Here is a 26,750-nt window from a genome sequence, read left to right on the forward strand (position 1 = left end):
TAGCTTGCACCGACAATTAAAGGTAACGAACCTACTGCTATGACTATAGGGATTATGGCAATGGGCCAATTTTCCAAAATGTTGAACTATCCCTTTTATAGTTAGTTAGTATTTTGAAGTGTTGAAAATTAAAAACCATCTCTTCTCTCAGCCAATCAGAAGAGAGGAGGAGCCTCTGTGTGAGACTATTGTTGCTGTATAATTCCAGTGAATGTATTTGTATGTGTAATGTGTCTTGAGCAGCTGTTTATCCTCAGTGAAACCAGCCTCAGTTTATAAAATCGAATGATGTGATGTGATAGCTTCCTCTCTTCTCTCTCAGCTCTGTCAGGCCGGTGTGTGTGTGTCTGTGTGTGTATGTGTGTGTGTGTCTGTGTGTGTGTGTGCAGTGTGGTCAGCAAAAACAAATTTGCATGTCAGAGATCGAAGCTGAGCTCTCCCTCGGCCCGAGCTGCTCTTTAACAAGAGAAACAACAAATCCACTGATAGCAGCAGATTTCAGTCCAAACCTCTGGTGTTTGAACGGAGCCCAGAGCCCAGAGAGCCTGAAGGACGCTCCGGTTTGGATGAGCACTTCTCACCGATTCAGTTTTCTCTCATGTCAGTTCCACTTCCTGTTTTCTCTCTGTGTGGATCGTCTGCTCTGCACCTGCTTGTGTTTCACCTGTCCTGTTCGTCCTCTTGGCTGAAAACCAACCTTGTAAGATCAGAGCCTCCGACCCGGTGTCCCAGCTCTCGTCTCTGCGGCACCGCAACCCGTTATCTCTTGTTTATGACAGATAGAACTACACAGATATAGTCAATGTCAATGTGAGCACTATAAGCGGTCGACTATTATAGCCAATTTTTTATTATTTCACTTCATTTTTTATGCAGAACATCATCTAAATGACATTTGTATAGTTTTTCAATGAGAACAATGTAAGGAAACGGAGCTTCAGCTTTTACTGAGTTTTATTTAATGTTTCAAACATGGTCCAGTCGTTTCAAATACTCTGGAGTAGATTTTTTATTCCTCAAAGTGCATCTGGAGATGAAGGGAGATAGTCCAGAGTTTACTGGAAACGACGTCATTCAGGACATTTTTACAGCCTGAACAGACCTGTTATATCCTCAATGATCTCGTTACCAGTAAACTCTGGACTATATCCCTTCAGGACACTTGGATTGCAGTGGACGAGCAGTGTGGAAATATATAGTTTAGGAAAATGTTTAAAAAAGAAAAGATAAGCGTCTACAAAGAAGAAGAAGTTGAAAGAGAAAAAGATAGATAGACGAGTGGTGTTTTGTTTGTTTTCTTGTCACAACTATGTTTCATCATTTTTAATATTTTGAAATAGAGTATAATATTGGTGTTGAAGTAAGCCAATGTAATTATAACAACAGAGAGGGGCAGGTACTATACGTTTTCTTCATTCTGCTCCTTTTCATTCATGGTGACAATGTGTACATTATGTAATTTTGTGCAACCTTGTGAAGAATGTATCCAGATGCACTGAATTTCATTTTTTGGTGAACTATTCCTTTAACAGTAGTTTTACATCGGCCTGGGTCTGATGTCACTGTGACAGCAGCGTTCACTGTAGGGGTGGGCATTGCCAAGAACCTCACGATACGATACGCATCACGATACTTGAGTCACGATACAATATGATATTGCGATATCCAAATTTTGCGATACATTGCGATATTCTACATAGTTCACTGAAAAATGTAAACGGCATTATGCATCTTAAAATCCGAGTTGTATGTACATCAGATGATAGTGATATAGATTCATGGGACAAAATGAGTCAAAACAATGTAATTCAAATTATCCATGCCATTTTATTGTAACTATACAAGCGCAAGTTACAACAACATATTTGCATGAACAACACACTGTCTGAGGTAGCAGTACAGTGACACCTCGCGGAGCAGAGGTGCGGATGTTGTACTGGATTTACGTCTGAAACATGATTTATTATTTGAAAAAAATCGATGTATCAATATGTCTAAATTCAAATTTTGAATATCGATATCGTATCGCGATACAAAATATCGCGATATATTGCCGTATCGATATTTTTGCCCACCCCTAGTTCACTGTGTTTGATCCTGGATGAACCTGGTCCTCATCCTCTTCTTCCTCTTCCTCCTCTTCCTCCAGGTGGACCGGGTTTCCGTGACGGCAGAGGGCGGCGGCGGCGGTCGCCCGGCCAACCGGCCCGGGGGCGGAGCCATGCGCATCCACCGCCACTTCTCCTTCCCGGCCAATCAGATGTACGTGGTGGTTCTGCACCGCGAGCTGAAGCCCATGAGAGTTTACCGGCTGAACGTCAGCTTCGACGCCGCCATCGAGGACGAGCTGCTGGGATTCTTCCGGAGCTCCTACACCCTGCAGAGAGAGAGACGGTACGCACACACAAACACACACAAACACACACACACACACTGAAAGACACGCACTCCAAAACACACACACACTCAAACACAAACACAGTCGTTTTCCTGCAGCAGCAGGTGGTTTGAGCAGAAAAGGTCAAAGCTTCACATCCATGACATTGATTAACTCTCACAGGCTGCTCAGAGAGAGTGTGTGTCTGTGAGTGTGTGTGTGTTTTTTCACATCTCAAACTGCGCACACACACACACCGCTTGCTCCCTCCTTATGAATTTCCCATAAGCCTCTGGTGCAGGATTGTTTCCACATCAAATTTCTTCCCCATGGTGCTGATGGGAAACAGACTGTGTGCTGATACATTTATTATTTCATGCATGTGTTTGTGTCTGTGTGACCATCTGTGTGTGTGTTTGTGTGTGTGTGTGTGTGTGTGTGTGTGTGTGTGTGTACACTACCTCAGCATGAGAGTATTTCATCAATGTCTTCTCCACTCGCTCCACCTGCTGCAACACAAAGTTGTCGTTATGAGTCGATTCTCACTTCTGATTGGATGGAGGAGGGAAGTCATGACCATATATGGACTTAAGCTTTTATTCTATTAGTTTAACTGAACTTTCGTAACATACACATTCATTTCTCTCTTAGTCTCAGTTCTGTTTCCGACTCATTAGCGAACTGTTTACGTTTTTAATCACAGAAATAAATCACGTTTACATTTTTGTAAGCAGAGAACCGAGTTCTACTGAAAATGTTTAGCAAACTGGATCTGATGCATCAGCTGAGATCAACAAGATAAAAGGAAAGTGATGCCTGTTTGAGTCATGAGAGTAATGAGCAAAAATCAACCCGACGTTTGATGTTATTAGTGAGGTTAATAGATGGATTGTATCATATTTTTAGTACTTTTCAAAGCAGAGCAAGATGTGATGATGATGAAGAGAGAGGATGTGTGTGGATTTATAATAGTTGTCTGTAGAGGAAAGTGAGCTGTTTTTATTTTCTTATGACAACATTAAATATTTACACAGCTAACTGTCAGATTTAGCCTCAGGAAAATTAGTTAGTGCAGGTGTTCGCTAACGTAAACTGATGATACCGTGGAGATCTGCATCAGATCTGGTGAGAGTGTGTTGTTGAGACAGAGACAGGTCTGGAACAAAGTTCATTTTCTCCTGATTTGTCTGAAATTTGTCCATTTTCATGTCAAAATGTTCAGAAGAGACGTGTCTTGTGAAAAATGAGTCCAATATTGACTTAAAAGTTACTCAGGAGCGAAAGAATCGACCATTATCTGAGCTCACGTTCATTTCTCCCATTGGAGTCAATAGATTCAAGAGCTGCTGCTGCTGCTGGCCTCCTAAAGGGGGCGGAGTCACGGTCTGCCGCTCTCCTAAAGGGGGCGGAGTCATGGTCTGCTGGTCTCCTAAAGGGGGCGGAGTCATGGTCTGCTGGCCTCCTAAAGGGGGCGAAGTCACAGTCTGTTAATCTCCTAAAGGGGGCGGAGTCACGGTCTGCCGGCCTCCTAAAGGGGGCGGAGTCACGGCCTGCCGGTCTCCTAAAGGGGGCGGAGTCACCGTCTGCTGGTCTCTTAAAGGGGCGGAGTCATGGTCTGCTGGTCTCCTAAATGGGGCGGAGTCACGGTCTGCTGGTCTCCTAAAGGGGGCGGAGTCACGGTCTGCTGGTCTCCTAAAGGGGGTGGAGTCACGGTCTGCCGGTCTCCTAAAGGGGGCGGAGTCACGGTCTGCCGGTCTCCTTAAGGGGGCGGAGTCACGGTCTGTTGGTCTCCTAAAGGGGGCGGAGTCATGGTCTGCCGGTCTCCTAAAGGGGGTGGAGTCATGGAGAAACCCACAGGACACAGATACAGGAAACTGACTCGAAGTGGAGCGTCTTGTTTCTAAACCGTCTTTGATGACATGAACAAGTGAAAAGATGAAACTGTCGTGTCAGTGAAGTTGTTCAGAGAGATAAAAACCTTCTCTCAGACTGATGGAGTCAAACTAAAGAGAGGCAGAGAGTCAGAGATTGATGTTCGTACAGTTCAGGAAGAAAAAAAAGACATGCAGGAGAAGTCGTTCTGTCGTTCATCATCTAAACCAGGAGATTAAAATGTATCTGCAGGTTTTTATTATAAAACAGGAAGTTTTTACACTTTTTGGGGTGAAACTCACGTCCTTCATTTACCACTGCCTGAAGCTGCTGGACCTATAAACAACCAGTTGTATAGATACAGAAGCAGAACCAACGTTAGCGTCGCCTCCTCCTCAGCCTGTTATTCGTCTCACAGCAGCTGGTGTTGATGTTAACGACTGACGACTAATTAGTTGACTAATGTAACGTGTGGCCCCAAACATTAAGACGTTACGCTGTGAACACATGTCGTGTAGCCGAGCCGAGCCTCACCATGTTCACTGGCAGCAGCTGCTGCTGTTCTGATCAATACCCGATCAATACGGCAGCTGACAAACCAGCCGAGTTCGATCACAATCACAACAACCTGTTAGTTAGAGTTTAATGAGACCTGCACACTGTCGGCTCCTCGTCTCTAAGGTCAGGATCTGGAGTCAACAACTGTGTGTAGCTGTGGGAAATCAAAAATAAATAAATAAATATAAATGTGTCCATTACCTCGGCTGAATGCGAGGTTGGATTATTTGTTGAATTCACACACGTATAGCGACAAAAACATGTATATATGACTAAGAGCCGTTGGAGGTGCCAGTTTGCGTTTCATGAATATGTTAATCTGATGACTAACCGGCACGGCAAAGAGAAGACACACACTGAAAACACAGCTGATTATTCAGAGCAGCAAAAAAAAGCAGATAATTTTTATTCAGGAGGTGAAAAAAAATGAAATAAAAATAATAATTTTATTCAGAAGGAGGAAGCTTCAAAATGTCAGATTCTCACAGCGGAGGTGTTCAGGGACGTCTACTGTCCAGATTACACACTGCCGAGGTGTGTGTGTGTGTGTGTGTGCGCACAAAGCTGCCTGTTAGCTTAGGGATTGGCTTGATGCAGTGGAGCGGCTAATGCTAACACACACACACACACACATGCTCTGTCTCCACTGTGAGATTTGCTTAATATCCAGAGTTACTATAAACCTCAGGCTGGGCTTAAACGCTTAAATACTGGGAGGGGGGAGAATTAATTAGAGCTCACACACTCTCACCGACACAGACACACATACACACACGCATGCACACACAGTATCACTTTTCCAGCTCAGTATTGATCTCTATGCAAATGACGTAAAAGATGAGTTCATGTAAACGCTGCTGTTTGTTGTCGTCTCTCCATTAAAACCAGATCAGCTGCAGCGACTCCACTGATAGGACGCTGCATCAGGCAGGTTTATTACCTCATACCTTAAAGCTCCATGGTATAAAGGTAGATGTTTGTGTTAAAGCTCCATACAGTATAAAGGTAGATGTTTGTATTAAAGCTCCATACAGTATAAAGGTAGATGTTTGTGTTAAAGCTCCATACAGTATAAAGGTAGATGTTTGTGTTAAAGCTCCATACAGTATAAAGGTGGATGTTTGTGTTAAAGCTCCATACAGTATAAAGGTAGATGTTTGTGTTAAAGCTCCATACAGTATAAAGGTAGATGTTTGTGTTAAAGCTCCATACAGTATAAAGGTAGATGCCCATGTGTAGTGTGATTATAAAGCAGCTCTAGGTTCTATATTAATACTGTGAAAGTATCAAAGCCTCAGTCCACAGAGAAATGCACACAGCCTGTATTCAGAAACTGAGCCTTAAAACCAGCCGTCAGGACTTCCTGTCACTTTGTGATGTCACAACTAAGCCCCGCCCCCTCACCACCTAGACCCAAACATCCAACAACTTTGCAGGATTTGGTTTCTATTCTGAAATCTGCTCTGTTTTTTTTATTGGATCACTCAGACAACAGTCAGCCAATTAGAACTAAGATGCTCAAAGCCTCCTCTTTTCTGATTGGCTGACACCAACCTGTTGTTACTAGAGCTCCAGAGAGAAGAATTGGATGGTTTTTGGTTCTTAAAACTAAAAGTATAGTGTGATTGTCCTCAGTGGGATCAAGCTGGACGACTTCATTATTAATATTATTAATGGTATTATAACATTTTCATAGACTTTAATTTCTATAAGATTATAGACTACAGCTTAATCGTTTGTTCAGTTCAGGATAAAAACTTGTCTTTAATCCGAACCGATGCAGCTTTAACATCAGCGACATGTTGAGGCGTCTTCAGTCTGATCAGCACAATAGAAGCTCTATCGACCAATAGATGGGGATGATTTAATGTAGGGGATTTAGATCCAGCTGCAGCAGCTGCAAACAGGCCGAGACAAAATCTGAAAGCACTGGTTGCCAGTCAGCGGGAAAAGGAATTAATGATTGTAGGCAGTGAACAAGCTTGAGAAGTTGCAAAGAGGCAGGAGCTGGTTTGACAGTTGCAGCGCAGACTTTTCTTCCATAAGCTGACGTTTTGGCACCGGCTCGACTCCTTCAGAGCTCAGAGACTAAAACAAATCACATCGTATGAAAGGCTCTCAGTGCTGCAGTGAATAAAATCTCACAGACTCCTTCTGTAGACACCCTGTAGCGGCGCGGCTTATTCTTCTCCGGCGCGACATCCGTGATCAGCGAGGTGACGCTCGGAGAAGCGACAGAGCAGAGGAGAAGGAGGTGAAGGAACCTCAGGACGAGTGTTGAGCTGCAGCGTGAAGATCACAACACATCTGGCCTCAGGTGAAGACGAGAGACGAGGTGACAGAAAGGAAACTTCAGAAGATTCAGTCAAAACATCCAAACCAGCAGAGAGACGACCTGCTTCTTTTAAAGCTGCCTTTGTATATGTCGGATATAGATATTGTGTTTTTAACTTGTGTGCACAGGAAAAGAAATACAAAAATATGATGTTAGATTTATGTTAATATTAACACTATTCATAGGACATTTTAAAATGATAATAATTTGCTTGTTGTGTCCTTTTGATAAATAGAAAATCAGAATCAGATGAAGGTCATTGGGCTTTGGAGAGAGTCTGACACCATGGCAACAAAGTGATCAGATGAAAACAAAACAAAACAAAAACATCACCTGTTGTGTTAATAATATGATATGAACAGTTCCCACAGATCATTCATCAGCACCGATTAAAGTTCTTCTAAATAAAAACATACACAAATAACTCAGGTTGGACCACATGCTTCCTTTATCAAAGGCAAAGCCACATTTATTCTTTGATCCACCATCCCACCAATAAAAAGATGAGCCTATTTAGGTCATTTGAGAGAGAGACAGTCAGACAGAGACAGAGAGAATCACCCCAAAGTCAAAATAGTCAAAAATAAAAGGTTCAAAAGAGAGTTCTGCTTGAAAATGTCTCTTTCACTTTAAACCCATTTTTCTCTGAATTATCCTCCCAGAATGCTGAATTTGGGGAGAACATGCTGTATTCAGATGTGTATAACTAAAAAGTGGAACATGCTATTAACTCACCCTTTTTCCTGGTGAAAGACAAGAGTCTCCCCTTTCATTTGAGATATTCCTTGTCATTTTAGTCATAGCATAGCATATTTTGTGGCTGTTTGAAAAGCAGTAGAAATCCTCAAAAGTGCTGGCACTGGCTGTACACTCTTGCAGTGAATGAGTTAATTTTCAGACCCGTTGACAACTCTAGCAGGAATGAAGCAGCTTAGAAACGGCTCAAACGGGCGATCGTGGGCTTTGAGAGGTTTTCTACATTCAAAAGAACTTACAGAAAATAGAAACAGAGCCGGCTTCTGTTTGAGACTCGGCTTTTTATTTAGGAATTTACAGTAGTTCCTCTTTAAAGATAGAGCCACAAAACAACACTGGCTCTTATTAACTGTTCAGCCTTCAACAGACACCGGATCAGATCAGATGTTCTGGTTGTGGTGATTGTTGTGACGGGTGAATCTGGGACAAGTGTCAGGGAGCCTGGTCTGATGTAAATAATCATCTCTGGGCTTTAAAAGCAGATCATCGGCCTTCGCTCTGTCTATGCGTCAACATGTTCCATCTGTGGGAGCTTCTTCTTTGACGCAAACCATTCTTGAATCACATAGGACTTCTGACAGAAACTCCCCTCTTCTTTCCCCTTACCCCAAAAAAAAAAAAGCCCAAATCCCTCTCAGATCCTGTGTGGAACTTTTTCATTAGACTGAAGCAGCTTTTTTCAGAGCTGCCTCTCCTTAACGAGGAGAGGAATTACAGTTAACGAGGGGCAGTAAGGCAGCAAACGAGGCCGGGCCTGATGAGAACAGAGACGTCGGAGCGTTAACGAGAGAGACAGATGCTTAACGAAGGCTAGGTGAGAGTCTACATTTTAATGGAGGGTAGAGAGGAGCTGATTGGCAGCCTCGCTCGGCTCCCGGCTCCTTCTGGCCGCCCCGCTCTCCTTCTGAGTAATCTGGTGCTGAGATGAGATGCTTCAGATCAATACGGCGCTCACCCACTTCACCGCGCGTGTCAGAGGGTAACCTATCTAACATGGCAGCCGGCTGAAGCAACTTAATACATTCACTCGCTCTCTGAGCCTGAACACAGTCGGAGGAAGAGGAGGAGGAGGAGGAGGAAGGATGGCCGCCATTACACGACCTCCACCGCCCACGACCAACTGCAGCCACTCGGTCAGTGATGTCACATCGTTACAGCTGCTGGACCAAAGATGGAGGATCAACTTTTCCTTTAAGGACTTTTCATCTCTGGTTGAAGACGTCTGCTCTGACAGTTTCCTCAGAGGAAAAAAACCAAACACTTTATTTCAGAAGCCACAAAAAAAAACTGTTGGTTCACAGCCATTTTTACTGATGGATGGATGGATGGATGGATGGATGGATGGATGGATGGATGGATGGATGGATGGATGGATGGATGGATGGATAGAAAGATGATGGGTGGATGGATGGATGGATGGATGGATGGATGGATAGAAAGATGATGGATGGATGGATGGATGGATGGATGGATGGATGGATGGATGGATGGATAGATAGATCGATGATGGATAGAAATATGATGGATGGATGGATGGATAGAATTATGATGGATGGATAGATGATGGATGGATGGATAGATGGATAGAAAGATGATGGATGGATGGATAGAATTATGATGGATGGATAGATGATGGATGGATGGATAGATTGATAGAAAGATGATGGATGGATGGATTGATAGATGATGGATGGATGATGGATGGATGGATAGAAAGATAATGGATGGATAGATGATGGATAGACATATGATGGATGGATTGATGGATGGATGGATGGATGGATGGATAGAAAGATGATGGAGGGATAGAAAGATGATGGATGGATAGATGATGGATAGAAATATGATGGATGGATGGATGGATGGATAGAAAGATGATGGATGGATAGATGATGGATAGAAATATGATGGATGGATGGATGCATGGATGGATGGATGGATGGATAGATAGAAAGACGATGGATGGATAGAAAGATGATGGATGGATGGATAGACAGATGGATGGATGGATGGATGGATGGATGGATGGATGGATGGATGGTCCAGCAGTTAGTCAGTCCCCATAGATTCCCATGTTAAAGTGTCATGGTAACACATTATGAGGGCGTGGCCTCTTTGATTGACAGGTGACTGAGCTATAAACTGGCAGGAAGTGACGTCTCAGCTCCCCATGTTTGGGTTCGACTGCCAAGATGGTGACAGTGCAGCAGCTCACTCTATGAGGTAGTGAAACTGTGTCCGACTTCTTTCCTGGATTAAAAACAAAACCCCAAAACAGACACAGATAAAGACTCAGATACAGACTATTAAAGTGGTACTATGCAAGTCGGCCGGCAATAGCTTGCTCCTTCGTTGGTTTCTCTTTTTTTCCCTCTCCGGAGCTCCCCCACAGTTCTGGGAGGCACATGTCACTGTCGTAAAGAAAAAAATCCTCCATCCTCGGCTCCTCTCTCCTTGGCTCCTCCATCCTCGGCTCCTCCCTCCTCGCTGCCTCAATCAGAGCAGAATTGAAATCCGATCACCCCCCCTCCCCCCTCCCCTCCACTCCCCCACCATCTCCTCCATCAGTGGCATATTTTACTCTGAAGTTGATGAATCAGCCCGTTCGCCAGCTTCCTGTGTGAAACTATAGCTGCAACACACACACACACACACACACGCACGCACGCACGCACGCACGCACGCACGCACGCACGCACACACACACTGATGTCTCTTCAATGTGGGAGCGGGGAATTGCAATTTGAGACATTGCTTAAAGAGATCAGTGTGTCCAGCATGATGGGATGTGATGTGCATATGGGTGTGTGTGTGTGTGTGTGTGTGTGTGCGTGCGTGCAGCAGATACACACAAACACACACACACACACACAGAAACAGACACACACACACAGACACACACACACACACACAGACACACACATGCACAAGCACGCACACACACATGCAGTAAAGCACCTGACTCAACAGTTTCCCCTTTCAGTCTCATCTCTGCATCTGAATGAGGCCTCTGTGTGTGTGTTGTGTGTGTGTGTCTGTGTGTGTGTGTGTTTGTGCGTATGTGTGTGTGTGCATGTGTCACTCTTCTTCTGTGGTGTCTCCAGACAGGATAATGTCGACCATTACACCAGGAAATGATGTCATTTTCAGTTTTTTCCTGGAGGAGGAAGTCGCCACTTGACTTCATGTATCATAGCATCATATGTGTGTATGTGTTTGTGTGTGTGTGTTAATGTGTAATTGTTGTCCGGGGCAACGCTTTTGGCTTATTTGTCAATCAGCATTACGGTGACAATGAGCGTTACCGTGGCAGCAGCGGCTGTTGACAACCTGCAGAGTGTCACGTTGTGTGTGTGTGTGTGTGTGTGTGTCTAATAGATTCTCTCTTTATCTCGCCCCTCTCAGGCTTCTCCATTATTCTCTCTCTCTCTCTCTCTCTCTCTCTCTCTCTCTCTCTCTCTCTCTCTCTCTCTCTCTCCGTCTGCCTCATTCGCCCTCTTTTTATTATTCACATTTCCCCCTCCCTCCGTTCTTCACCTCCTCCTCCTCTTCCCCCCTCACCTGGTTTCAGTTTCTTTCTCTCTCTCCGCTCTGTCTCACTCATCCTCTTCTTCTTCCTCACTCTTTGTAATCCCCTTTTCTTTTCACTCTTCCTCTCCTTCCTTCCTCCTCCTTTCCTTTCTCCACTTTCCTTTCTTCCCTTCATCCTCCTCTTTCTCACCATGATAAATATTCTTACTTCTTACCTCTTCTTGTCGTCCTCTCATTTCGTTTTCTCCTCTTCTTCGTCACAACTCTCACTCATCATTCCTCTACACCTCATTTAATTTCCGTTCATTTCTCACCCTGTCTTTCATCCCTCCTTTTCTTTCTCCCCTCTCCCCTTCATCCTCCTCCAATCCTTTTTCTTTACCTACAACTCTTTCATCCCTCTCTCTTGTCTCCTTTCTCTTCTCTCCTGTTTGATCCTTCCTTCTTTTTTGTCTCTTATTTTTCTCATTTCATCTCCTTCTTCTTCATCTTCCTCTTCCTCCTCGTCCACTCCCTTTTCATCTTCTTTATCTTCCTCCTGCAGTGTCCCTCCTCCTTTCTCCCGCTTCGTTTCATTTCCTTCAACTCTTGTTTCCTCTCTTCTTCAGCCTCTTCCTCCCTCCTCTCCTCTCCTCTCCTTTCCTCTCGTCTTCCCTCCCTTTCATCCCACCCTCCACAAACACCCTCAGTGAAATGCACAAGTGCGATAACAAAGTTTCCAGAGGGATTATATTTCCTGGAGTTTCAACTTGTGCCTGTGTCTGTCAGGTGACTGACAGCGGGACGTAACAAAGCTCCGATATGAAAACATTTAGCTCGGCTTAGAGAAATCAGGAGGAAACAGAAACTTTGCTCATGTTTATTGTCGAATTTCTCTCACTGCGGAAACCGAACATGGAAAAACTTGAAGAAGTCAAATTCAAAAGGGAAAGAAAGAAAAGCACCCGTCTGTTAGAAACTTCTGCCAACCGACCTGTCGACTGCGACGTCAGAGGATTATCCTTTAACCCCCTGAACTCTGATTCCACCTTAAATTGCGTCTTTGATAGGTTTGTGAGGTTCAAAGACTGAAACAAAATCCAGCTTTACACGACAGCATCACATACTCCAGGTGGATTTACTCCAAACCGGGAGTCAGGTGCGTTGAATCTGCAGCTTTTCAAAGCCGCGAGAGCCCGGAGAGCCGGCGAGCACGGGCCAAATGTGAATACGAATATGATGAAGAGAATTATGGGTCACTTCATGTATAATTTAATGCAACAGCAATTCTGCTTAACTAACCTCGCTTAAAGACATCAGTGGGATTCTGGGCCAAATGTAGAGCAAATTGAGGTTAGGCGGTAATGTGATATACACTGTGAAACCATACAAATCTGTCAGCGGGTGGAAATTATACCTCCTCCAGTCGGGCAGTCGTCCCAGTTACATCGCTGCATTAAATGATTGTGGACAATGTCAGAAATCTGTGAATCAGGGCTTATAAGGGCCTTTATTTGAGGGAATTACCTCGATTCTTCAGTTCTCCTTCACGAGGAGGGTAAATCTGTCATTTATTGCACGAGGCAGTAAGAGAACTGTTGAAAAAAGTGTTTGCTTAAAGAGCCAGAAAGGCCGTCGTGGAGGTGATTGAGTCTTTCAAGAAAACCTGAATCGGTATTGACGACTGTTCATGAACTATTTTTCACTTAACTACCACAAAATGTTCAGATTTTTTTCTTAAAAACCTCCAATATGAGAAGTGGGTCTTTGTGCTGCTTGTCACAAAGACTTTTTTTACTGAAATGTATAGCAGCTGAAGTCAAATGAGTAACCTTGAGTGGTACAAACTTCCCAAAGCAAAAAAGCAAAAAAAAAAAAGTTTGTCACTATGAACTGAAAAATGATGTAGAAACTTGAGAACTTCACTGCAGCAGTGGAAGAAAATGAGAGTCAGGGCAACAACACTCACTGATTTGCATCTCACTGATTTGCATCTCTGCTTTTTTTTGCAGATGATGTGGTTTTGTTCACTTGGCCCTCAGTGTGCACTGGGGATGTACCCGAACTGAAATATGTTATTCAGAAGTACACAAATAATGCTTTGAGAAACGTTTGGATGCGTGCTTTGAGCATGATTTTGAGCCAACTACAAGAGATTAAAACAAGACAGAACAAAAATATAGGTTGGTGCGTGTTTTGAGCCAATCACATCGATGCACGAGACACTGCCACAGTTTGGTTTGGTTTGACTCTGGTTCACACTCCAACACAGTAGGTGGCGCTAATGCACCTTAATGGGAAAAGAAGCGGCTATAAAACGGTGGATACATTTTTTTGAGTGTCGCAACCCCGTGAAACGACTGGTTTCACTACCAGAATTTGATCCATTCAGTCCAATTACGTTTGGAAAGTCTAGAAGAGCCGCACGATTAAATTATTTAATTCCCGTTCTAGTTAGCTGAGAGCTACAGCGGAAGTTAGCTGGCTAGCTCGGCGGAAGTCTCTAGTATGCCCACTTCTAGTTTCTTCCCGAATATGAATAACAGATCCAAAGTTTTTTTAAAAAGCCTAAATCCAAACTCCAAATACAAATAGTGCACTGGCTGTACATCCTAAGTGTGCACTGGGTTGAGCTTGAGGTGTTGCCCCAGGGTTAGGGGGGTTCAAGTATCCTTGATCTCAAGTCAGGGTAAAGTTAGGATTGGGACAGACTGATGCTGCATCAGTCGTGATGCAAACTGCTGAACCGGAAGTCAAACATTTCCCACTTGATATTTGTTTAACTCTCATCTATGATCATGAGCTCTGGTTTCCGAGTAGAGTCTCTGCTCCTTCATGCCCAGAGGGGGTTTGGACATCTGGGTTCTGTCCTTTGGAAGGTCTATGGACAGGGTTCGGTCCTGGGGAAGACTCAGAACTCATCGGAAGGATTATTCATTAGTTAATACAAATAGTTTCTGCAGGTTGATGACTTGAAACCTCTTTGCATCAAACTCTGTGACTTCACCCTCTGATGCATCATTAGGACACAATACTGCAATACTACTGCAGGAATTCAGACTCCACGCCGCTGTGGGATGGTTAGAGAAACACAAGTGTCGGCGGTTCATCCTGAAACCAGATAATTAGCTACAACATTAGAAGAAAAGACCCAGACGGAGGTTTATATGAAGGAGACAGTCGCCAGACTCAAACCACATGGAGCCTGTTTGAAATAAACCAGACAGAAGATGAAAGCGTCAAATTGCATAAACCATTCCGGAAAATGCCCACATCGACGATTGCACAAATTTTACTTGTGTTTTTATTGTATATCATCTTGTAACCTTTGTTTTAAAAGCCACTTTAGTAATGAGTGTTCTTCACCTGAACTTACCTCCTGCAAATGGAGACACTGTTGTTGTTGTTGTTGTGTTGTTTCTAACAAAGCACCAAAACAAAAGAGCAAACTTTAAAACTTCACTCTTGAAAACAGAAAGTTGATCCGAAAGGAATCCAAGAACAGTCAGGTCCAATCTGCAAGATGTTTAGATCAAAGTGAACCTGACGAAAACAGAGAGCGAGCACGAACACCAACACTCACAGCAGCAGCAGCAGAACACTTCACTCCTCACTCACCCTTCACTCTTTCAGTCGGCTTTGATCCACACTGGCATTAGACAAATTGACATGAATTGACACACCCAAGACCTGGAAGGTAGGGAAGGTTGGAAAGAGAGAGTGAAAAACATATGGAGGTGGAGGAGGAGGAGGAAGACTGAGGGTGGTAGCAACAGAGGAAGAGGGAAGAACTTCAGAGTAAGATAAAAAGAAGTAGAGACAAACATGGAAGAAGGAGGAGGAGGAGGGAATGTGTGGAAAAGGAGGACGACAGGATCCTGGTAAGGGACCCTGTCTCGACCTAATTGGCTGAGCCTTGGTTACTTTGAACTGAACGGACCCATGGGGCGCTCTAATTTACTGTGAAACTATAACCTTTAGAAGCGGAAATAGCACAGTCTCCTTACAAATGAAAAGTGAACTCATGAGCAATAGAAGCGAAGCAGCTCTGCTCTGTTCACTGCACTCAGGGGTTTGATGTGACTGGTTGTTTATGATGACTAATACCTACAAACTTTGGAAAGGTATAGTGTTGTATAAGTGACAACACCGAGTCAGTAAAGTGTATTTTTTCGGTTTTACCCTCGGACTTTACTTTGAAGCTACATCATCCTGTTGGAGTTTCATTTTGTGGTTTGTGGTTATTAAAATAAATTGAACATTTTACATTTAACTCTACATTTCGTGACAGTAAATCCATACTAGACAATTTCCTCTGGGAAATTCTGATAGGGCCACGGGAGCTACGGACGGTTTTGCCATCTCTGTCAACATGGAAATCAAAACCACGATGTTAAAGTCAAGACAGAGCTGATCAGACACATGATCATCTTTCTACAAGCCCTGATATGGAGGAGCTGTAACCACATAAAGTCACCTGTGTGCTGGTGTTTGTGTGTATGTGTGTTTGTAAACATGTTAACGAGCTCCAGGTGGATTGTTTATGAACCTTAACGAGCTCTGGCCTGAGGCTCAGAGGTTACCACGGCAACTTGAGGTGGTTGCCCATGACGATAGGGTCCCCCCAGGCTGAGGCAGACAGAAACGTCGAGAAAAAGAGTGATTTTCTGCCTCTGCACTAGTCTCACATTTAGGCTTATTCTGACAAAACGGTAGCTCCTATCAGAAAAAAACACAGACCATCAGCGTTGTAAGGATTTCCTGAACGATTTGGTGTGATTTTCGTGTTTCTATAGTAAATATTTTGGAGACACTTGCGAGTTTAAAACAGCGGTCCGTTCTGCTTCTCTCAGAAAATCTTTGTACTGGAGTCGATAAGGAGCAGAGACAGACATGGCCGCACTTAGAGTCTGATATTTCAAATTCTCTAGGTCTCTCTGATTTTTTGAGCACATTGTGAGAGACAGAACAAGTCTGTCTACGAAGTTGGAAAAAATCATGTGTGTAGAGCGTAAATTGTGGCCGGGAGGAGTGTAGAAAGAGAAAAAAATCAGGAATTTTTTGGGCTCTATCCAACTCTGACCGATGATGTCACGCACTCTGACACGAACATTCCGTGCAATACACACCCATTATAATCTCAAAAGTTCTCTAAAAATGATCATGTTCATTGATCAGCGATTGGTCAAAAACGATATGACCTATCAGGATGATGGTGTTTGTTTGAAGTTCTGCTTTCGTTCACATTGATCTGACACTGTTGTCCACTTCCTTGTTGTCTCCCACAGTTACCTGGCCGTGACTCAGTTCAGTCCGATCCACGCCCGGAAGGCCTTCCCGTGTTTCGACGAGCCCATCTACAAGGCCACGTTCTCCCTCACCCTCCGCCACGACTCGCAGTACACCTCGCTGTCCAACATGCCGGTGGAGAGCAGCTCGCTGTCGGACGAGGACGGCTGGGTGACCAATCGCTTCGCCCGGACGCCTCGCATGTCCACGTACTACCTGGCCTGGGCCGTCTGCAACTTCACCTACAGAGAGACGCAGACCGACAGCGGAGTGACGGTGAGTTCCTCCACACCAAACACAGGATTGTTTGATGCTGTGTGTGCCTCTGAATATTGTATTTTTCACTCACAACTCAGACGTGCATTGAAAACACACACAGAAGAAATACAATGAACACATTGATAGAAGTTAAAACACACTTAGAGTAAAAAAAAACCTAAACTGAGTAAGCAGCATCATTACAGAGGTATTTTTCCTACTCTTTCATGACCCCATCATAATTATCCTTTGTGCTTTGTTGCATTATTTTTTTTTTTTTAAACACTTCTTTGTGAAGTGAATTTAATGATCTCATTATGTGCCAAGTAGCAAACGTTGTTGGCATTCTTCTTTTCTTCTCCGTCACTTCTGCTCTCTCGTCTCCTGGTTCTTTCTCCAGGCTGAGAGGAAAGAGTCCATGATGAAATAAATGAGAGTGTTACCTCCACATAATGGCACACTCGAGCCCCCGATCACCTCTAAACTGTACTCAATATCATATAAATCCTCATCTCTGGGGTTAAAACACTAAACAAGGGCAGCAGGAGTTCTTATTTTCCGATAATAATCGGCATAATGAAGTTTTGATTAGGGAATAACGGCTTCATTTCCCAGGATATCCACAGAAAAGAGGTCAGTAGATTAAGTAACAGGCTTTAAGGGGCGAACCAGTGGATTGTATTTTTCCCTCAAGGAAACAGTTTGAAGAGGTGCTAAGTGCTCCTCCCCGATTTATAGCCAATAAACTCCCACAAGTCAAAAAAGTACCAAAAGACCATCAAACCTCTGCTGCTGCAGACCGGAGCAACAGTGGATGAAATCAAACTGAAACTTAAACAGTTCTTCCAGTTAAACTGTTTCCAGTGAACTCATTTAGAAGATGATGAATCAACTCTGGTCTTAATGGGCCAGAAATATTGATGAGTGATCAGTAATGGATTCCTGCGGATTGAAAGTGTTTTGATTTGAAAGTTCAGTTGGTGCTAACTAGCTAACCGCTGCTCATCCCACTTCCTGTTTGCTGTAGCTGCAGCTGGTGATGGTGCTTCCTGTTCTGCTCTTGTTGTTGTTGTTCTGCTTGTTCTGCCAAGCCAAACTCGCTAATGGTGTGGAGCAGAACAGAGCAGCAGGCTAGCTGTTAGCTGTTCAGTCCTGAGGAAGGAGATCCATCATCAGTTGGTTTGAATTAGGCCTGCACAATATCAGAAAATATTTGATGTGCGATGACACTGTTCAATATCACGATGACGATATGACTTGCGATAAATAAATAAGCAAATATTCAGGTGTACATATTAACCAAACAATTTTTGTGTCTTTATAAAAAGCAGCTCAATACGCTGTAGTACCTACACCAGGCCTGTAGTGGCGCTGTGAAACGTCCACACAAATACACCACAAACAGAGAGGAAGAGTATTTGTCCCCTTCCTGATTTCTTAGTTTTTTGCATATTTGTCACACTTAAATGTTTACGATCATCAAACAAATTTGGATTTTAGACAAAAATAACCCAAGTAAATATAAAATACAGTTTTTTAAAGATGATAAATAATACATTTTGTACATATATAGGCCACAGGTTTTCATGTTGTAACATGAGATATTTACACTGAAAGACAGTAGGGAACTGTGCAAGTCTGCTCGCTTTTCAGCTGTTTTGGTTACGCTCCTTTTGCCCATGTGCATTTGTTTACAACAAAGCCGGCGAAAAATCAATAAATGGAGCGGTGGATAACGTTACATAACATATACAATGTCATGTAGTATTAACCATCATAAACAACAGATTATGGGTTACGAAAAAAGTAGCGGCTTATAGTCTGAAAATTATGCTAAATAAAACTTAGTCATCATCGCATTTCAGACGACCTTTGCAATGTGTTTATCGTGCATGTTGACAATGAAAACAAGATGAATCTGAGCTGTTCTGTGTCGTCTGTAACTGTGTGGATTACTTGAGTGTAGGTTCAGACTCTACCTGGAGTAAACTGGGTTCAAAGATACTGAAAAGAGAGCTGAACTAAAAGGACATAATCCAGTTGCATCGTGGGAAGCGTAGGATCCAGTGTTTCGGTGCGACTTGGCCTCTGCTGCTGATCTGTCTGTCACTTTGTGGTGCGAGCACAATGCTGAATCACCCGAGTACGTCTTTAAGGAGCTTAATAAGATCATCATCTGCTGCTGCCAGGAGATAATGAGGTGATGAAGTCATGTAAGTCTGCAGACGAACACAGTTTGATAAAACGACAGGTTCAGGTTTTTATTGCAGGAAACTGATATCTCCAGATACATCTTAATTAAATGGTTCTATCAGGATAACTGCCTTAAAAAACCACAGACAAGCGTGACTCCTCATTTCTAACTAATGAGTGAATAACAATCTTTAAAGTCTGAATCTACCGATAAGACTTTATTATCTTTATTATGATGTAATGGAGTCAGATGCGCGCATTTGTTATCGCAGGATAACATGGTAATTTAGATGTGAACCCCAGATAACAGTCTGCTGCACAGAGATAAGAGATAAATGAACTTTCTTTTTTATTACTTGTCTTTTCCACTGTCGTGTAGTCAGGTGAAGACAGAGACTTAAAGGACCAGACCTGAGCCAGATGTTGGGCCTTAAATGGACCAGATCTGCTGCTTTTTGGATCAAAGCTTTTCAAAGTCTGACACTGTGGCCCCCCCCCCCCCCCCGCCCTGAGGCAAAAAACGGAGGAAAGTGCTCCGTCTTTGTGGGAAATATTCATGCTCAACCTTTTGGAAGTACAGCTCCCATTATGCCTTCAGGGATGTAGACATGAAATATCAATGTTGGCAAGGACTGAGTGAGTTATACCGCCGCCTCGGCCCCGGCTTCTTCTTTTTCTTCTCCTATTTGTTATATCCTGTGAGACTGGCTCCATGTAAAGTACCTGAGAGATCGAACTGCAGCTGCGGTTGGAGATGTGCTCATGGCTGCACAGATAACTATCACTGAGTTACTGAAGGGAATTCAAAACACAACCACAACCACAACAAGAAAAGGTGATGACTATCGTGCAACTTCTGGAGTGATAGTTTTTCCACCTGTGATATTTATGGTTGTTGATGCATAATGGATGAAAGGGATAATGAAATGCTCCGAAAGTGTTAAAGGGATAGTTCACCCAAAATTGAAATTGCACTCATTATCTATTCACGGTCATGTTGACTAAGGGCTGGGAGAGGTTTCAGAGTCCTCCGTGGCTTCTCTGAGTTACAGGGGGTCTCGGCGTAGCAGTGCATGTCCATATAACGGTTGCAAATGGATACCAACTGTCTTCGTAACAAAAAGACACACCAAAAAACATCCAAATACCTCCATGCTGCTCGTATGTAATGTCCGTCTTGTATTGAAGCCCCGAAATGCGAAATTGTCCCCAAAAAAATTGAATAAGTCCACTTTTCAAACTTGTTTTGTAGTGGAAGCTTCTCGAAGCTCCTCTTCCCGGTTCGTCATATTTGGACGAACCAGGGTCTGTCCTCTTCCAGTTCGTCCAGATATGACAAACCGGGAAGAGGAGCTTTAAGAAGCTTCCGCTACAAAACAAGCTTGAAATATAGACTTATTTAATTTTTTTCAGGACAATTTCGCATTTCGGGTCTTCAATACAAGACGGACATTACATACGAGCAGCATGGAGGTATTTGGATGTTTTTTTGTGTGTCTTTTTGTTACGAAGACAGTTGGTATCCATTTGCAAATTTCCATTTCCATTTGAAATTTCAATTTTGGGTGAACTATCGCTTTAAGTCACACTGAATAAGAATATGTGTGTCACGCAAGGACTTATTTTTTTAGTCTAATTACAGCAGTTGGGTTTTCAAAGTGTTTTAATTATCTCCACAAGTTTGTATCTCACCTTCTGCTGCTACTGACAGGGGATGAAACCACAAAACACCACAAGTTGTCAACGTCAACACGGCACTCAAGGTGTTATTTTTTTGTGTAGGAAGCACCATAACCTCTTTTTTTCCACCGATAACAGATAACATTTATTATGGTTTATATCCACACCTGAGGTTAAGAAAGACTAAGTGCGTTTTCACACCTATCTCGTTTGGTCCGCACTTTTCAGTTGATTTTATTTTATTTAAAGGTTTAATAATCAGGGACAATGCACATTAATAAAACATTTTAACAAATGTAATCATGCCAGAATTAGCCAAAAGGGTTATTTTACATCTGCTGTCCCTGGACTGATGTTAAGAGTCACCCTAAAAGAAAAGAAAATGATTTAGTTATCGTCATACAAATAATACATTAAAGGATTAGAAAGCTAAGTCTGAATAAGGGTTAAAAGGCAGAAAACTAAGCTAAAGTCCAAACACACACTAACATAGACTCAGCTCAAACAGCAGCCGCTACAGACAAAACAGAAGCAACATTAAGCAGCAACACCAACATAAAAAAAAAGGAAATACACAAGACACAATAACAAACTAGCAGATCACAAACAAGCAAAACATAAACACTAAACACATTCAAAGCAATACACAAAAAGCAACAGTTTGATCCAAATTTGGTCCGACCAAAAAAATTCCAACATACCACCATTCCGACAAGGCTTTCAATATAAGGAAATGTGCGTTTCTCTGCAGACGACTCCCTCCTAATTATCTGGACTCTATCTATCTTATCTGGCCTGTCTAGTCTCTACCTGCTCTTTTTTACTCAACTTAACCAACTCCTTTCTTCATTGCCGAAGCCCAACCAGTGCAAACTCTTTTGGGGAAAAAATACGCTATTAAAGGAATTGTCGGAAAGACAGGATGTTTTAAAAAAAAGAAAAAAATTCCGTCATTCCGACCATAGGAGGCAAGAATGGACGGATGATGGGAAATTTGATAGAAAATTAAGTGTTGCCATTTAGAATTAGAGGCCTATGAAAACGCCCTTAGATGCAGTGAGTAAAGATGAATTTAACATTATAGCTCCGCCTCCGACTTAACCAAATAATATAACAACATCACCACTGTAATCCGTGTTAACAGTGAGGACTCTTCAAAAATCAACATTTGTTATTGTTTCAAATCAATTTAGGGACTGAAAATGAGCAGAATCAAGGCTGATTATAATTGGCTCTCGTTATGACATTATGGGACTTTGCTGATAATTATTGCCCGATAGTTATCAGTCAATATCTGAGTGATGACTATCTGTACCGGTATTTATTGTGCATCCCTAGATTTGTGCGTTAAACTTATGTGAACTGACACTGTTGTTCAGCATCGGTCCGATCACCTGTTGTCATCATCGTGGTCGTTGTGAGTCTGTGGCTGTGTCTCAGTGTCGGTCACATCCTATCGGACTCAGATTTGAAAGTTGATTCATCCTCCAACTGCAGTAACGCTTAAAGCAGGAATATGCACACACACGCACGCACACGTCGCTCTCACACAAGGACAAACACACACACGACCTTGTTCCTCCTCCTCCTCCTCTTTCTTCTTCTTCTTCCTCTTCTTCCCCTCCTCCGATCATCTCTCTATCAGTGTAATTACAGCTCATCCATCTCGTCTGCCAGAACCTCAAGGACAGCACAACACACACACACACACACACTCACACACACACTGTCCCCTTATTACTGAAAGATAATTTTAGTGAAATGCCGTTTTAATGACAAATCATATGTGGGTCATTTATAACCATCACCACCAGCCTCCAACACTGTGTATCAGTGTGTGTGTGTGTGTGTGTGTGTGTGTGTATTAGTGTGGGATCAGTCAGGCGTGTGAGGTTTAGTATTGCTAATGAATAAATTAATCTTTTGTTTTTATCCTCCCTGTTTCTTTTTTGCTCGACACAAACAGAAACTAGCAGCTCCGTCGTCTCACAGGTAAATGAAACAAAACTCAGGTGAGTCACGATGAACCAGGAGCCTCAGGTGGTTCAGACTCTACAGGAGCCAAAACTAAGAGCCGCATCATGTAAACATTGATCTCACGGTTATTAGCAATATTAGCATTAGCATCAAATAAGCAACAATAAGACAAAAAGACTCTGAGCCTCTCTTCTGATTGGCTGACTGTTTTCTAAAGTGATCCAATAAAAAATAGAGCAGATTTCAGAATAAAACACTCAGAGAAACCAAATCCTGCAAGTTGTTGTTGAATGGATGTTTGGGTCCAGGTGGTGAGGAGGCGGGGCTTTGTTGTGACATCACAAAGTGACAGGAAGTCCTGACGGCTGGTTTTAAAGCTCAGTTTCTGAATACAGGCTGTGTGCATTTCTCTGTGGACTGAGGCTTTGATACTTTCACAGTATTAACTCATTGAGTGCCAACCACGTAATTTCTCGTTATTCGTTCCCATGCGTTGAGTGCCAAAAACGTAATTTTACGTTTTTTGCTTTTTTTTTAAATTATGAAAATAGACACTTTAATACACATTATATGTAAATTTGGGGACTCTACGACGAGGAGAACTGAAATAGATGACGATCAAAGTCACATGACAGCTCATGATCTGGAAGTTTTTATCATAACTCGGCTTCTGCAAACGAGTTCTGCATGCAGATGCAGCAGCTGCTGCAGCGCAGCTGCTCTGCTCTCACCCGCGCTGCTGCTCCAGCTGCTCGAGCTGCTCGGAGCAGAAACAGGAAGCTCTCAGCCGACAGTCCGCCCGGTCTTCAGCTGGAGCAACACCGTGTCCTCCCCAAAGTCCTCCCGCGGTAAAATCTGATGGTCTCTGGGCCAAAGCAGACCGGCATCACCGACCCGAACCACAGACGGACCGCGACCACCGGCGGGACCGGTCTTCCCGAGCCGCGGTGGCCGACTGACCCTCACGCTCCGCGGGGAGAAGCTGTGACACGGCACGGTGCGTCTGTGTTATTGTTGTTTAGTGGCGCCCCCCCCGCCCCCGATGGTGGTTTTGTGAATAGAACAACAACTGTTGTATATATTTATCTTATACGAGCCCTTTAATCCAGAAATGCGAGTGTCAGAAGAGCGACAGACACAAACAGCGCACCTTTCATAAAAGACACTCTATCTCCTTTTCTAGAAAAAAAGGAGGGATTTTGGTGAAACCCAGCCATGTTTAGCTTGACTTTTCTCAGGAACAGAGGCACGTAGAAACAAACGGTTTGTGGTCACTTGAAGCATTAAGATAAACCTTTCAATTGAGCCACAGTATGTGTTGGTGGCAGTAATATAGAATACACTGTGGCTCTACAAAAATCGTCAAAAATGGTCTAAATTGCCGGTACACTTGACTAAAACTTTGGAAAGGAGCGCGGCACTCAATGAGTTAATATAGAACCTAGAGCTGCTTTATAATCACATTACACATGGACATCTACCTTTATACTGTATGGAGCTTTAATACAAACATCTACCTTTATACTGTATGGAGCTTTAACACAAACATCTACCTTTATTTTGAAGGAGCTTTAATACAAACATCTACCTTTATTTTGAAGGAGCTTTAATACAAACATCTACCTTTATACTGTATGGAGCTTTAACACAAATGTCTACCTTTATTTTGAAGGAGCTTTAATACAAACATCTACCTTTATACTGTATGGAGCTTTAACACAAATGTCTACCTTTATTTTGAAGGACCTTAAATACAAACATCTACTTTTATTTTGAAGGAGCTTAAATACAAACATCTACCTTTATACTGTATGGAGCTTTAACTTCTGGTAAAACTTTCCCTATTAGTTAGTTATTTAGTTTTTTTTTTATCATGATACACTTTCACATGCACCACAAAGCTGTTACAAAGTGTGATAGTGTGATATTTTTCTCACTGTTTTAAGTCCAGGTCAGATGCACATGGAGCCACACAGATCTGAAACAAAGAATCAGTCACTGGCAAATTAAATCTGCAGATTAATTACTTCCAACTTAATTGCAAATTGCAAGAAAATAAACTAACAAATAAACAAAATTGTCTCTGAAAACCCATTATTCATCTTCATCATCTGTGGTAAAGAGGGAACAATTAGCAATCTGGTTCTAGAGCGACAAAAAGGAGCTGATATATTCAGGTTTCAGGTGGAGAGCGGCATCTTTTCAGAAACTCAGCCGTCACACGGATGAAACGCGGCGGTCTGCGCTTTGATAAATGTTGAATGAGTGGATTTTTTTTCCTGCCATAAACACATGGATGAGCTCCGGCTCACGCTGCCACGTACCTGATAACTCATGGTGAGGACTCTTGTCACAGCCGCTGCCAACTTTGGCCGGAGCAGCGTGAAAAGCACAGATCTGAAGATGAAGTGTGAGATTGTCCTGGTTGAATAAGGGTTTTTAAAAACAGGATGTGGTGCTATTTGCAGATAAAAGGCGCGCGGGGCATGGAAGAGATCCAGGAAGCAGCACATGCATATGTTCATATTTACAAACGGTTGCCGGATTCGCTCTCTGTGTCTCTGTTACAGCATCGCTCTCATATTAAAATCTGTGTTTGAGCCTGAAGGCAGTGCAGACGCTGCTGTCTGTTTGCAGAGCAGCTTCCTGTGACAGAAACATTAATCCTCACATCCCTCCATCCTCCTCCTCCTCCTCCAAACCTCTGAAAGAAACAGCTTTATATGACAGAGAGGAGAAAAAAAACCCCAACCATCCCTCCATCCTCTTCATAACTGCTGAAACAGCTTCATCTGACAGAGACATTCATCCTTCCATCCTCCTCACAGCGGCAGAAAGAAAAGCAAAGCATCCGTCGGCTGCACAGATTTAGCCTCTGTATAAATGATGAAATTGACTCTGCTGTGTTTTATACACGGAGGTAACTTCAACCTCTGAGTCACAACGTTGACGACTTGAAGACGGGAGACTCGTTTTCCTGATTCTTTTTTCTTTTATTTGCGTTAGCTGCCATGTTTGCTGCCCATTGTGCACCTGAGGATAATCCTCCAAAGACCAGTCTGTCCAATCAGAGAAGACCACATCTTCCTAAGGATGCAACTCCTCACTTCTGCTGCGTTCAGAACAAAGCGAGCTCCGAGTTGTCAAAAATGAATTGAACAGTGTGGAACTTGGAAATTACAGGTCGAAAACTCGGGTTTTATCTAAGAGCTCCGACTTTCCGACTTGACGTCACGACAAAATCAATCAAAACATGGCGGCCCTCGTCTTAAACGGTTAGAATTTAAACATTTTAAGTTATTTGTTGAGGTTTTTAATGCGTATTTTTGTGTATTATTTTATTAAAGCTAATGGGATAGTTCAACATTTTGGCAAATTGGCCGATTGCCATAATCCCTATAGTCATAGCAGTAGGTTCGTGACCTTTAATTGTTGGTGCAAGCTATTTTTAGAACGGCGGAGCAGAGCCGTTAGCTGCTCAGAGGTACACTATGGAGGCTCATGGGATTTTTTGGTTTCCCTCATCAAACTCATCAAATACACAATCCAACAACTCCACAACGCTCTGGTGGACAAGTTGTGAGCTGCACATTCACCACGCTATGAGATAATAACACAACGTTACCACACAGAGTTGTTTTAGAGGGAAATACAGAGACTATTGATGAAAAACTGCCACCGACAGAAATGCACATCAGCGGTTTCGCATGAATTTCCCTCTAAAACAACTCTGTCTGGTAACGTTGTGTTATTATCTCATAGCGTGGTGAATGTGCAGGTCACAACTTGTCCACCAGAGCGTTGTGGAGTTGTTGGATTGTGTATTTGATGAGTTTGATGAGGGAAACCAAAAAATCCCACGTTACCAGACAGAGTTGTTTTAGAGGGAAATTCATGCAAAACCGCTGATGCACGTTAGCGTCGGGGCAGTTTTTCAGCAAACAG

The 26,750-nt window shown here is 42.9% G+C and overlaps 2 protein-coding genes across 2 annotated transcripts in view; both read left to right on the forward strand.

The window, feature by feature from the left end:
• Nucleotides 1-26,750, forward strand: part of dclre1c (DNA cross-link repair 1C, PSO2 homolog) — a 476,875-nt gene that overhangs the window by 179,663 nt on the left and 270,462 nt on the right. The gene's annotated exons all lie outside the window — the stretch shown is intronic.
• The window catches only part of trhde.1 (thyrotropin releasing hormone degrading enzyme, tandem duplicate 1), a gene marked incomplete at both ends in the record, with an annotated part of 192,973 nt that overhangs the window by 4,790 nt on the left and 161,433 nt on the right, over nt 1-26,750 (forward strand). Inside the window, 2 exons of the mRNA XM_083999510.1 lie at nt 2,150-2,394; nt 16,697-16,973. Of these exons, the coding sequence (XP_083855636.1) occupies nt 2,150-2,394; nt 16,697-16,973 (522 nt within the window). The remainder of the gene's footprint in view (nt 1-2,149; nt 2,395-16,696; nt 16,974-26,750) is intronic.

The sequence above is a fragment of the Trachurus trachurus genome (genome assembly GCF_905171665.1).
Source record: "Trachurus trachurus genome assembly, chromosome: 23".
NCBI lineage: Eukaryota > Metazoa > Chordata > Actinopteri > Carangiformes > Carangidae > Trachurus > Trachurus trachurus.